Below are 14,792 nucleotides of genomic sequence, written 5' to 3'. Positions count from 1 at the left end.
ACTTGCATTAAACTATCAAGTAATTTCTAAAAGCTAAAAGGAGGCTCTGATATTCGATAAGCCACTCCATCAGAAAGTACCTTATTTATGGTATTAGACCATCAAATTCCAATGGTTCTCGTTGGCTTCAAATGAATCACAATTATAATTCCAATGGTTTTCATTGGCTTCAAATGAATCACAATTACAATATAATAGAGCAAATATTTGCAGCATGCAAATTTGTATTCCAATGTAATCTTCCACTTACACAAAAGAAAACTAATTTTTGGTAGAATAAAGGTTGTGAGGTCAAGTCCATAGACAGACTTAAGAATATGATAACACTCTGACAACAACTTCATGTTTTCATAGGAGAGAGGAAAACTCAGCAGCCAGCTTTCTTTGAATGTAATCATAGTATGTAAAATTTGTCAAAAAGGTTACGCTTATGTGATCTTTGGTGTCTGTGGCTACTTATTAGATCATTTGAACTTTTCACTATTAAAATCCAAATCAGAATGGAAGTATCCTCGAACACAACAAGAACTATGGATAAAAAAACAACCACAAACTCAATTAAGAACTAGATAAAGGTCTTCAAATATAATATCAAACATATTAATTCAATGAAGAAGAGAACAACCTTAGCTTCTTTTATCTCAATACTGGCATTGGCGAGTCCATCCAGCATAGATGAATCCTTGCTAACCAGTGATACCTTCGAGTGAAGAAGCAAATATATAGTTCATTTAATCTCCGTTGTGAAAATACAAGGAGGAGAGCTTTGAACGTGGATACAGACCAGGATAGGTGTCAATTGTCCTTCCAAGTCAAGTAGACCTTTGGTAAATGCAGCGGCAGACATCTACCAAATATTTATGTGCAATGCAAACTCAAGGATTAGAGAAAATAAATAAAATGGGAAATGAGATATAGATTTTGGCCAATGTAAGAGTTAAATAAAACTAGAGAACTCATATGAGATAATTTGGCATGCCAAAGAGTTACAAGGAGAAAGAATTGAAGAACAAAGAAAAAAACAGTTGACACTTACAATATCAAATATACATTAAGAAGAGTGTGAGAATTAATGGAGAAAAATACTATTGAATGGTGTTTTTACATAATTACATCGAGCCCCAATTTATAGACACTATAGTACAATCCTTTTCCAAGTAGGATTTTTTTGTATATACTATTCCTATTTCTACTTATATTCTAACACTCTCCGTCAAGCTGGTGCATACAAATCATATGTACCTAGCTTGTTACAAATGTAATTAATACGAGGACCGGTGAGGGACTCGGTGAAGATATCTGCAAGTTGATCACTTGACTTCACAAATTTTGTAACAATATCTCCTGAGAATATCTTTTCTTTTACAAAGTGACAATCAATCTCTATCTGTTTAGCCCTCTCATGAAACATTGGATTTGATGCGATATGAAGGGTTGCTTGATTATCACAAGTTCCATCTTACCAGTTTCTCCAAATTTTAATTTTCTCAGCAACTGTTTGATCCAAGCTAGCTCACAAGTTGCTACAGCCATTGCTCGATATTCTGCTTCTTACTTTTCTAAGACACCAAATTACCTCCTACTAAAACACAATATCCGGAGGTAGAACGTCTATCAGAGGGTGATCTTGCCCAATTAGCATCTGTGTATCCAATGATATGCTCGTGACCTCGATCCTCAAAGAGTAGTCCTTTACTTGGAGATGACTTTATATATCGCAGAATACGAACAACTGGATCCCAATAACTATCACAGGAGGAAGTCATAAATTGACTTACAACACTCACAGGAAAGGATATGTCAGGTCTAGTCACGGTGAGATAATTCAACCTTCCAACCAATCGCCTATACCTTTCGGGATCACTGAGTGGCTCCTGCTGTCCTGGTAGAAGTTTGGCATTTGGATCCATAGAAGTGTCAATAGGTCTACATCCCATCCTTCCTGTCTCCTCAAGAATGTCTAAGGCATACTTGCGTTGAGAAATAACAATACCTGATCTGGACTGAGCAACCTCAATACCTAGAAAATATTTCAGTCTGCCGAGGTCTTTGGTCTGAAAATGCTGAAAGAGATATTGCTTCAATTTAAAGATACCATCTTCATTATTGTCGGTGATAACGATATCATCAATATAAACCACCAGAGAAATACACAAATTTGGTTGAGAATGTCGATAAAACACTGAGTGATCAGCTCCACTACGAATCATGCCAAACTACTGAATTACTACTGTGCTGAATTTTCTAAATCAAGCTTGAGGAGACTGTTTCAGACCAAAGAGTGACCTGTGCAATCAACATACAAGGCTACTAGACTCCCTCTGAGCAACAAAACTAGGTGGTTGCTCCATATAGACTTCTTCCTCAAGATCACCATGCAGAAAAGCATTCTTAATATTCAACTGATAAAAAAGCCAATGATGAACGGTAGCAATGGATAGGAAAGACGGACAGATGCTATTTTAGCCACTGGAGAAAAAATGTCACTATAATCAAGCCCAAATATTTGTGTGTATCCTTTGGAAATAAGGCGAGCCTTAAGCCGATCAACCTGACCGTCTGGACCAACTTTGACTGTATAAACCCAATGGCAACCAACAGTAGATTTACCTGCAGGAAGGGAAACAAGCTCCCAAGTACTACTTACATGTAAAGCAGATATCTCATCTATCATAGCCTGCTTCCATTCAAGCATCCTGGATGAGCAAGTGCTTCACCTATAGTCTTAGGTAGGAAATAAATGACAAAGATGATACAAAAGCATAATGGGGTGATGATAAACGATGATAACTCAAGAAAGTTTAGTGTGGGTTAGCATTATGAGTGGAACGCATACCTCTTTGAAGTGCAACTGATTGGCTAGGAGAAGGAAATTCCACAGTAAGAGCAGCGTCCGATGCATGACATGAATCATTTAGGACTAATGGTGGGCGCGAATGACGATGATAAGTCAAAAGTGGTGGCACTGTAGCAGGAGATGTAGAAGTAACCGTTGATTCCTTAAAGGTTGGTTCGGGTAAGTCTAGAGATATGGGTAAGACCAAGGATGGTGCGGGTAAGATTGGAGATACGGGTAAACCCTCAGAGATATCAGGATGATCAGAAGATATATAGTAAGGTTGAGATTAAAAAAAAGTGACATCGGCGGACATAAAGTAGCGATGAAGATCTGGTGAATAACAACGACACCTTTTTTGAACTCAAGAGTAACCAAGGAAGACACAATTGAGAGCACGAGGGGCTAATTTATCTTTTCCAGGGGCTAATTTATGAACAAAACATGTGCTCCCAAAGACACGAAGACACGAGGGGGGATAGAGTAGAGATGTGACTGTGGAAACAATATAGAATGGGGAACCTTATTCTGAAGGGAAGATGATGGCATTCTATTAATTAGATAACAGGATGTGAGGACTGCATCGCCCAAAAATTGTAGCAGAACATGGGATTCAATGAGAAGAGTGCGAGCAGTCTCAAGAAGATGCCTATTTTTTCTTTCTATTAGACCATTCTGCTAAGGAGTGTACGGACAAAATATCTGGTGAACAATTCCTTGATGAGTCATAAACTCCTGAAACTGAGAGGATAAGTATTCTAAGGCATTATCACTACGAAAAGTACAAATAGAAACACCAAATTGAGTTTGCATTTCAACACAAAAACTTTTGAATATAGAAAATATCTCAAAACGATCTTTCATTAAGAAAAAACAAGTACATCTTGAAAAATCATCAATGAAACTAACAAAATAATGAAAACCTAAAGGTGAACTGACTCTACTAAGACCCCAAACATCAGAATGTACTAATGAGAAAATAGACTCTGAACGACTCTCAATACTATGCGGGAAAGTAGCATGGATGTGTTTCCTAAGTTGACATGACTCACAATCTAATGTGGATAAACTAGACAAACTAGACACCATATTTTGTAGCTTAGATAGACTCGGATGTCCCAAACGTTTGTGAATTAGGTCTGGAGGTCTGTAACGAAGCATGCTGTGAAGGAATTTGAAGAGGTAAGATGGTAAAGGCCTTGTGATTCATGTCCTGCGCCAATCGTCTATCTCGTACTGTGGTCCTGCATTAGAAAAAAGTCATAAAAAAGGTATGCTACAATTAAGGGCACGTGTCAAACGACTAACAGATGCAAAATTAAAAGGATTACCAGGGACATAAAGAACAGAGTCTAGAGTAACAAAAAATAGGGGTTTGGCTTGTCCAATTCCTTTTGGTTTTGTTCAGATCCTATTGGCTAAAATAATAGCAGGAAGAGATTGTGAATAAATAATATTAGACAAAAGTGATTTGTTACCAGAAATATGATCAGAAGCACCTAATTCCACAATCCATGATCCTAGAGTACGACTGTGAAACACAAGCAAAAGGATTACCAGCAACAGAAGCATCAGGCTGGGCAACTGAGGCTACTTGTGGAGATGTCTGCTTACTTTCTCTATACAGAAGGAACTCATCATATTCTGTTTGGGCAATATGAGCATTATTGGATGGTCGATTAGGCTGTGGAGATGTCTGCTTACTTGCTCGATTTTGAAGGAACTCATTATATTCCTTTACATCAGCAGGATCATAACTGGGTGGTGGACCATGCAAAATATGACATATATCCTGAGTGTCTCCAACTTTATGACAATAACTACACTTCGATCAAGATTTTCCAGAATGACTTCCTCCTCGTCGATTTTTCATAGGCTGATATGTTCGAAATTTTATGGTTTGAGATGTAAGAATAGAAGAGTCAACAGTGGGTGATGAAACTACTTTGTGATTGTTGTTCTACAGAACACAGAGAAGAAGAAAACGTTTGAGGATAAGAAAATATTCTGCTTGTTTATTCATTTACATCTGAGAATATAAATAGACAAAAGAATCATATTTTATTTCTAACTAGGAAACGAATAAAATCCTATTCTAACTTCAACCAGGATACTAATAAATCCTATTCTATATCAACTTAAATAACTGAATTTTAGAAATAAAATTACTAAACTGAAAAATAAAAATAACAGCAAATAACTCAATACTTTAACACTCCTCCTTGAGATGTTTGCTGGTAACTCCAAGTTGTTCACAAAGAGTTTCAAATCTGAATTTAGGAAGAGCTTTGGTAAATATATCAGCGAGTTGATCCTCCTTGGTCTCAGCAATTTCATTGAACATCTTAATATACTTCTTCACAAGGTTCTTCCTAATCACCTTGAGAATCTTGTTCTGTTGTAGCATCTCACGAGAGATGTTGAGAGACAAATAATAAGAGTACACAACACCCTTCATAAATCCAAGGTACTCGGACATAAGCTCCTCACAGTTATCCATAATGAACATCTTCCAAGCTCCTATTTTCTCTTTGCAGTCTTTGTATTTGTACCGTTCCCCAGCAAAAGGACATACCCTATAATGATCACAACCTACTCCAATATGAACTTGCGGTCCTCCTCCCGTTAACCATGCAGAAAGATCAAATCTAGGTAGTAATTTGCAGCCAGCAGCTTCGTCCTGATTTTGTGCTGATAGGATTTGACGAGCAGCTCTGTACGCTGATGCCTTTTCCCTTGATGCATACAACTCAAGAAACTGCTCTTCCAGGTAGTGTGCAAGAATCAAACAAATGTTGGGGTATCCATTTGGATTCTCTAGTTGGCAAACTAGACATCTACATAGCTTGTCACTAGGATTGATCACACAATTTTCACAATAAACATGGCCACAATTAAGAACTACAGGTCGGCATAACAACTGCTTGCAGATACCATAAAGCAAATATCTTATAAGCACCTGTTTTTCACTTGCACTGGTATTTTCATCTGTGAAGTTAAGATCTTTTGACATTGCATCCATACTGGATTCAGAACTCGATGTTGCAGGATTTAAAGAAACATCTCCTAAGGAATGCTCTCCTTCCTCTGCTGAACCAAATTTCTGCGAAGGACCAGAATGAGGTGAAGCATTGTCTGGAACACTATCATTCTTGCAACGGGATTCTGATAAATAGACATCAACATCATTATAGTTTGAGACATCATCGCAATCATCCATCCCATCATCTCTGTCCTTCTGATTTTCATGAAATGTGAGGTCTGAATTGGAACTATTATTATTGCCAGAGTCTGGAGAACCGAATGTTGTCCCAGCTACAATATGTGGATTATCCTTAGTTATAGCCTCCTTATTGTTTTGAAGCTTTTGAGGATTTTCTTGAGAAGTGATTTGCTCGATTTCAACGTCCATTGTAGCGCAGCAATTTTCAATTTTTCTAAAATAAAAAATAAAATCGTCATCGTTGTGCTTGGTGGTCACAATAACTTGTTCACATCGACTACTTCGACAAACTTGCTCAGAATTTGAGTTCCAACTCAAAGGAAAACTTTTTTTTATCATTTCAACCGTAATCACTTCTTGGCCACTAGAATCAGAAACAACACATTTTTTATCTTTGAACAGTAACATATAATCTTTTTCTAGCATTTTACCAACACTCAAAAGATTTTCATCAAGATTAGGTACCAACAAAACATCTTGAATAAATTTAATACCTTTGGGAGCTTCAATTGCCACAGTTCCTTTACCAACAATCTCGAACATAGTTTTATCGGCCAGCTTGACACTACCTTTGGCAGATTCCAACTTCGTAAAATATTCTCGTTTGCTGGTCATGTGTTGAGTGCAACCACTGTCCAGAAACCATGTGTTTTTATCATTCAATCTAGTTGCTTCCATCACTGTAAACACAAACTACTCTTGTTCTTCAACTTCAGAAATGTTGGCTTTTTGAGTTTGTTGGTTGTTCTCCTTCTTCACTCTGCAAAACTTTTCAATATGACCAAGCTTATTGCAATATCTACGCTGGAGAGGTGGTTTATTCCCCTTAAACTAACAATCATCCTCTTTATGATTGATTTTACTGCAATAATTGCATGGAGGAAAGTTTTCTCTCTTCTTGACTCCATTGCGAGAATTGCCTTGATTATTTCTACTAGAATTAGTAGAAGTTTTTGGGATTTTACCTTCCTCTGGCTTGAAGATCAGTTTCAGTAGCTTCTTCTAGCCTCAAGGATCTTCTTTGCTCTTGAGCTTGAAAAGCATGTACAAGTTCTGAAGGTGATAGTTTTGTGAGATCCTTCGAATCTTCGAGTGAGGAAACCTTTGCTTCAAATCTTTCCAGCAAACTCACAAGAACCTTTTTCATGATTCTTGAATCTGTAAGCTCTTCTTCCATAAGTCTGATTTGGTTTACAATATGATTTGGTTTACAACCTTGATCAACTTGTTGGAGAACTCTTCAATAGTTTCTGAATCCTTCATTCTGAGAATTTCAAACTCTCTTCTTAGATTTATCACTTTTCTTTGCCTAATCTTGTCACTTCCGTAAAATTCTTCTTTCAACTTGTCCCAAGCCTCCTTTTCAGTTTCACTCGCCCTAACTCTAGCGAAAATTACTTCCGAAAATGCTGATTGTATGCAAGAGACAGCTTTAAAGTTTTTTGTAACCTCTTCTCTGTGATTCTTAATTTACGCCATAGTCAGATTATCTGGCAAAGGATTTACCTCTCCTCCAACCTCTACCACTTGTCACAGATCATATGCTCGCAAGTATGTTCTCATCTTAATAGCCCAAACTGGATAATTTTCATCATAAAAAATTGGGGGTGACGGAATTGAAAAATTGTTGGAAGCCATAACAATATTGACTTTTACGTAGGATTATTTTTAGGGTCTTCTCTCTCATAGATCCCTCAAGAAATTGGCTCTTGATACCAATTGTTAGAAAATGTTTGAGGATAAAAAAAAATATTCTGCTTGTTTATTCATTCACATCTGAGAATATAAATAGACAAAAGAATCCTATTCTATTTCTAACTAGGAAACGAATAAAACCCTATTCTAACTTCAACTAGGATACTAATAAATCCTATTCTATATCAACTTGAATAACTGAATTTTAGAAATTAAATTACTAAACTAAAAACGAAAAATAACATCAAATAAATCAATATTTTAACAGTGACTAGGAGGCGCGACAAGACAAAGAAGACGAGAGAATAACGCATCAATTGTAGGAATCGTAGGACTAGCTAAAATCTCATCACGTACAACATCATGGTTAGTAGAAAGTCCAGCAAGTGTAAGAACTAAAAACAATATCTATCTGTGCTCTTGTTGTTTTTCTACATCCGCAGTTATGAGCATCAATGTATCAAATTCTTCCATGACTGCTTGTACTTGTCCCAAGTAAGCAGACATATTGGATTCTTGTTTCTTTAAGTTGGTCATTCCAGCTATCACATCATAAAAATGAGATATATCATTAGTGAATAAAGCACGAGCCTTTTCCCAAACTAAATAACACGTCTGGAATGGATGAAACAAGGGCATCAATTTGGAATCAATAGATCATCATAAGAGACTACATAATTGAGCGTCAACTTTCTCCCATTGCTCTTTAGCTTTCGCATTTTCCACGCTAGACTTTCCCTTTTCATCTACTACACTAGCCTTGTTCATTAAATGATCTTGGACACCTTGACCTTTGCACCACAACTTAACTGAGGAAGCCCAGGCTAAATAATTTGAACTTCCCATTAATGGTTCGAAAGTGATCATAGAACTTGAACTTTTGATACCGATAGTTTGGGGGCCAAAAACATCATACCCAAGACATCTTGGGAATTTTAACTTGAAAGTACCAAGAAACAGAAGCTGAATCTCTGGAAAAAAAACTGTCAGAGGAAAAAAAAAGCTGAAGTCGTTGGAACCCTAATTCCGACGATTGGAATCTTCAAAAAATTACCGGAATCTGAAAATAAAGTAACTGGTCGGATCGGAAAAGAACGGCGACCCCAATAAAAAAGGAACCACTCAAAAAAATTTTATCGGAGAAGACTCACGCGCCGGCGCATGATGTAACTCACCGGATTTCCGGCAGGCGCGTGTGGGCGCATGGAGGGTTATTTTCCAGTGGTTTGGGTCGGGCTTTTGTCACCTGAGCTTTCCGATCCTCTTGGTGGTGTTGTATTTTTCACACAACCCACAAAATAAAATATGACACAAATCAGTCGCCGGAATTGATGCACGGTGTGAAGTTTCTCACCAACTCTCTGATACCATGTGAGAATTAATGGAGAAAAATATTATTGAATGGTGTTTTTACATAATTACATCAAGACCCTATTTATAGACACTATAGTATAATCCTTTTCCAAGTAGAATTTTGTATATACTATTCCTATTTTTACTCATATTCTAACAAAGAAAAAAGAAGCAAACCTGCACACGACCCTCATCTGAGCTGTATATCTTTAAGTCATGACGATATGTACTATGGAGGCGAAGTAGGCCTGTACCTTCACCTGTGGTTCAAAGTAGAGATATTGTAATATATGCAATAACACCATCCCCTCCCTGCCCACCCACACACACACAAAAAAAAAAAAAAAAGTCATCCGACTGACTAAAACACAAAAAGAAAATGGTTCTTTGTCAAAAAATCACTAATCATCTGCACCTACAGAGCTTGGACACAACATTTTCAAAGATAACAAGGGAAGCCAAACTTAGAGTTTGCTGATGCTCTTCAAATTCTTATAGTGATTTTTTCTTTTTTTGTAAAGCGTTTAAGCAGGAAGGAAGTATTTCATCTGATAATATCTAAATCTTGTCTTATCAAAAGGATGACATGATACGACTTTAGAGGAAAAGTTTGGGAAGTCAAATGCGAGATGTCCATGTTTTCAAGCCAAACCTGGATATATGTTATTACGGAAGTATCTTCCAAGCTCTTCAGCCTGCAAAGAAATTTCAAAAAACAAGAAGAAAGGTTAAAGTTACTCCTCGCGTGTCAGAAGGAAACATTTCAATAATTACTAATGCGTAATAGAACCTGTTTTCTTCCAGCATGAGTGAGAACACCTCCATATTTTAGAACCATAAGAGCTTCAGTAGGTCTTTCTTCTTCACCTTCACCATTAGATTTGGGAACTTTAACCCACTGTAGTGGCTTTAGCTGAACCTTTCTATAGATCCCAGAAAAATGTCCCCCCTGCAATTCAACATGTCATCTTAAATATTGGTAAGAACTGAGCACTTGATAGCATATCAATTTTAAACACGTTAGCCACATACTCTCCAGTTTCGGAAATCAGTAACGGAGAAATTGAAGCAAGAATACTTAGTCAAAATTATATTTGCCACAATATCCGTCACTAGTTTATACCCCAAACCTCTCCTCATCTGTCCACCCAAAGGTACCAGTTGACACCCAAGCCAGAGCCCTACAAACTTGACTCCTTTTCTATTCTCCCCTTGACTTTATATAGCAGATAAAATCACTCTTAGAACTTTGCACTCATGACAATTAAAATGAACTATTATGTCTTCCTCCTGCATGAACACTCTCCTGTCACATCAACTCTCCAGCTGTTAAAGGTATAATTTGATCAGAAGTTTTGTTCAGCCATCCTAAATATTTCATGCAAAAGATTAAAAAAAACATACGTGTGGAAGTACGTGGCATAATACAAGTAAACCATGTAATGATAGGTAAGGGAGAAATAAGGGACAATAAGCAAATCTCCTGATTTACATTCTACTTGCAATATAACTCCTTTGGCCATAGAAAGGATTAATTTTCCCTGATACATTGTATTTATAATTTAACTGCTTTTGGCCACACAAAGGACCAATATTGCTTTGCCTTACTATTTGTTGTTGCTATTAATCTCTTCTCCATTATGCTCAGCATGGCTTCTTTACTACTTGTAGGAGGGAGAAGTGTAGAAGACATCAGTATTATCAAAGGCACGCTTAAAGCATGCTTAAGCCTTGAAGCGAAGCTCAACAAAATGTGTCGAGCACTTTGGCTCGCTTAATATGCGTTTCAGTGTCGTCATCAAGATTCTAAGACATACTTTTCCTTTTCAATGAACCTCTTGTTGGGTTCGAAATCGAGAGAGCGTCATGCAGAAGCTTGTAGTTTGCAATTATTTGAGATGATAACTAAGATGACAAGAAAAACATACTAAAATATAAAATTATTAATATGATTCGGCCAATTGGCCTACATATTAAAAACCGAAATTAAAAAAAAAACATAAAACTAATGAGAGATAAAATCTCTCCATAAACTAGGCTCTTTAAAAAACTACATTGTGGAGGCTATTGTGTTATGACTTGAGAAGAGAATTGTTCTATTTATAGAGTTACAAAACCCTTCTTTTAAGAAAGAATAAACCTAATAGAAATCTAATAGGAAAAAGATCTTTACCTACTAGAAAACTTTTTCTACTAAAAAATCCTTTCCGAAGTAAAACACAATTATAGTAGAATCCAAGTAAGGTAAGAAATTCAGAACAAATCCTAACACCTCTTTTGAAGAGGCTATACTAAACCATTAATATTTCACTTTATCCTAATTTTTTTTTTAATTTCTTTGTTCATATATTTGTCATTAATGCTTACAATTATTAGTCTAGGAACTAAACAAATATATTTATATATTTTCTTCCTATGCAGCCTTTTTTCATTAAAGCACGTTTTATTTGCAATTTGCACTTAAAGCCCCAACGGACCTTAGAGCTTTTTAGCGCTTCTTGCTTTTGATAACACCGGAAGACACGCGGCCGTATCGGACTCAAAGTCATCAGATGCCGGAATAAAAATAACGAGGTAAAAATAAAGGAACCAGATAAGAGTTTTACTTGAAAAGTCATTGAAGAAGTAGCTGGATCATTGCCTACTGATTTCTGTTGAAGATATATCTCACAAATAAAGTAGAAGTAGATAATTTTAGTAGTTTTAAATTATTAGAATTATATGTGGCTTAGATTTAGGAATTAGTTATTCTTATTTGAATTGAAATTTAGTTATAAATTTGCTATAAATATATGTTTTGGGTTATTAATAAAATAATTTTCTTTAACAATACAATTGCAGTATTTTTTTCTCTCCAACTCTTTCTCTGTTATTTCTCTAATTTCAAAGCTAAAAACCAACAATTGATATCAGAGCGCCAGTTTCTTGAGGGATTTGTGAGAGAGATGAATTCTAAAAACAACTTTTCCCAAATAGCTCTTCCTGTCTTTGATGGTGAGAATTACCATCTTTGGGCAGTAAGAATAGAGACTTTAGATCTTTTCGAGGCCATGGAGGAGGATTATGATGCTTTTTCGCTTTCCGATAATACCACAGTGGCCCAAATCAAAAGTCAAAAGGAAAAGAAAAACAGAAAATCAAAAGTAAAAGCAACTTTGTTTGCTAGTGTTTCTCCAATAATTTTCATGAGAATTATGACCTTTAAATCAGCAAAAGAAATTTGGGATAATCTGAAAGAAGAATATACCGAAGATGAAAGCATACGAGGCATGCAGGTATTGAATCTAATAAGGAAATTTGAATTGCAAAAAATGAAGGAATTTGAGATTGTCAAAGCGTACTCAGACCAATTTCTTGGCATTGTTAACTGGGTAAGATTATATTGCATGGCACAAAATTTAAAGATTCGAGAATTGTTGAAAAAAAATTTGTTACTGTTCCTGAAAGATACGAAGTATCAATAATTATCTTGAAAAACACAAAAGACAAGTCCAAGATTATCTTGGAAAAGAATTATTAAATACATTGCAGGCACAAGAGCAAAGGAGGCTTATGAGACATGATGGTACGGTTGCAGGAGCTTTGACAGCCAACCACAAGACTCAAAGCAAGGGCAATAATTCAAGAAAAAACTATCCACCTTACTAGCACTATGGCAAAATAGGTCATCCTCCATTTAAATATTGGAAAAGACCAGATGCACAATGCAAGATCTACAATCAACTTGGTCATAGAGCTGTAATGCAAAAATAAATCTAAAAAATATAAAACAAATGCCCAAGTCACCAAAGAAGAAGAAGAAGATCACTTATTTGTGGCAACATATTCTTCAACCAAGAAATCTTATTTTTGGATGATAGATAGTGGTTGTACAAACCACATGACATATGACAAAACTCTTTTTAAAGAGTTTCCGCCTTTGGAAAATAAGAAAACTAGAATTGAAAATGGTGACTATATTCCTGCAAAAGAAAAATGAAATGTTGCAATCAAAACACTTTCAGATACAAAAATAATTTCAAATGCCCTTTAGGTGCCCGATATTGATAAAAGTTAAGTGTTGGTCAACTAATGAAAAAAATTTAAATTATTATTTGGAGATAAATATTGTCGAATCTTTGATTCCACTAATCATGAGATTTTACAATTTGATATGAGAGGCAAAAGTTTCTTATTTACTCCAGAAGATGCACACAAGCCATGCAGAACAAAGATGGATTGACAGATTTATTCAAGAGGTCAAATTTAACCGAAGCCGCGACTGCAATCTACAATTTATGATCCAAGAGGAGTGTTGAAGATATGTCTCAGAAATAAAGGAGTAAATAATTTTAGTAGTCTTTAAATTATTAGAATTATATGTGGCTTAGACTTAGGAATTAATTATTCTTTGTTATTTGAATTAGAAATTAGTTATAATTATTTGAATTGAAATTTAGTTAGAAATTTAATTATAAATATATGTTTTGAGTTATTAATAAAATAATTTTCATTGACAATACAAATGCAATATTTTGTTTTTCCTCAACCAACTCTTTCTTTGTTATTTCTTTAATTTCAAAGCTAAAAATCTTTAATTTCAAAGTTAAAAACCAACAATTTCTCTAATATTGATATTGGTTTTGTTTGGAAGGTCCCAAACTAATACTGGGTGGGAACTTGTGGCCCGAAGTCATAAGGAAAAAGGTGAAAGGGACTCGTGGCCCCAAGATATATGATGACACTATGTACAAATGGGGAGAGAGCGGGAGTGGGTGGGAGGCCAAGGTTTGGCCGAGGGGGGGGGTAGTGGGGGGCGCGTGGATAGCGACGGTAGGCTGAGGGTTGGGTCTTGGAATATAGGGACCCTTCAGGGGAAGTCCATAGAGCTGGTGAAGATTCTTAGGAAGAGAAGGATCAACCTTGCGTGTGTCCAAGAGACAAAGTGGGTAGGGTCTAAGGCTAGGGATGTGGACGGTTACAAGCTGTGGTACTCTGGGAGCGACAGGCGTAGGAATGGAGTTGGCATCTTGGTAGATGAAGAGCTTACAGGCCAGGTAGTGGAGGTGAAGAGGATCAACGATAGGTTGATGACTATTAAGTTGGTCATTCGGGGGTTTACCCTGAACGTGTGTAGTGCCTATGCGCCGCATGTGGGATCGGAGGGGGAGGAGAAGATGCGGTTCTGGGAGGCTTTGGAGGAGGTGGTGAGAGGCGTGCCCAGTTCGGAGAAGATTGTTGTAGCAGGGGATTTCAACGGGCACATCGGGGCGCTACCGGGAGGCTTTGGGGATGTGCATGGTGGTTTTGGTTTTGGGGAGAGAAATGAAGAGGGTGCGACCCTATTGGAGTTTGCGAGGGCGTTTGGGCTGGTGGTGGTGAACTCGGGCTTCCCGAAGAAGGACGAGCACCTGATCACCTTTTGGAGCGCGATAGCCAGGACCCAGATTGACTTTTTGTTGCTTAGGAAAGGGGATAGGGCGTTGTGTAAAGACTGTAAAGTCATCCCGAGTGAGAATCTTTCGACTCAACATAGGCTCTTGGTTATGGATTTGGGTATAAAGAAGAATAGAAAGCGGAGGAGTAAGGAGAGTAGACCGAGAATTAAGTGGGGCGGCTTGACGCCAGTGAATGCGTGGGAGATAGGGGAGAGGTTGGCGGGAATGGGGGTGTGGGAGTGTAGGGGGGACGTGGATAGTATGTGGG

The 14,792-nt window shown here is 36.9% G+C and overlaps 1 protein-coding gene across 2 annotated transcripts in view; it reads right to left on the bottom strand.

The window, feature by feature from the left end:
* LOC107867810 (inositol hexakisphosphate and diphosphoinositol-pentakisphosphate kinase VIP2) overlaps positions 1–14,792 on the bottom strand; it is a 71,059-nt gene that overhangs the window by 16,640 nt on the left and 39,627 nt on the right. For both annotated transcript variants that reach the window (XM_016714244.2, XM_016714245.2), the window contains exons 16-20: positions 9,898–10,056; positions 9,760–9,802; positions 9,285–9,367; positions 785–847; positions 626–700 (exon numbers count right to left, since the gene is read on the bottom strand). In XM_016714244.2, the coding sequence (XP_016569730.1) occupies positions 626–700; positions 785–847; positions 9,285–9,367; positions 9,760–9,802; positions 9,898–10,056 (423 nt within the window). The remainder of the gene's footprint in view (positions 1–625; positions 701–784; positions 848–9,284; positions 9,368–9,759; positions 9,803–9,897; positions 10,057–14,792) is intronic.

This window comes from Capsicum annuum, chromosome 4, assembly GCF_002878395.1.
Source record: "Capsicum annuum cultivar UCD-10X-F1 chromosome 4, UCD10Xv1.1, whole genome shotgun sequence".
In the NCBI taxonomy this organism is placed as follows: Eukaryota; Viridiplantae; Streptophyta; class Magnoliopsida; order Solanales; family Solanaceae; genus Capsicum; species Capsicum annuum.
This window is presented reverse-complemented; position numbering and strand designations above follow the sequence as displayed.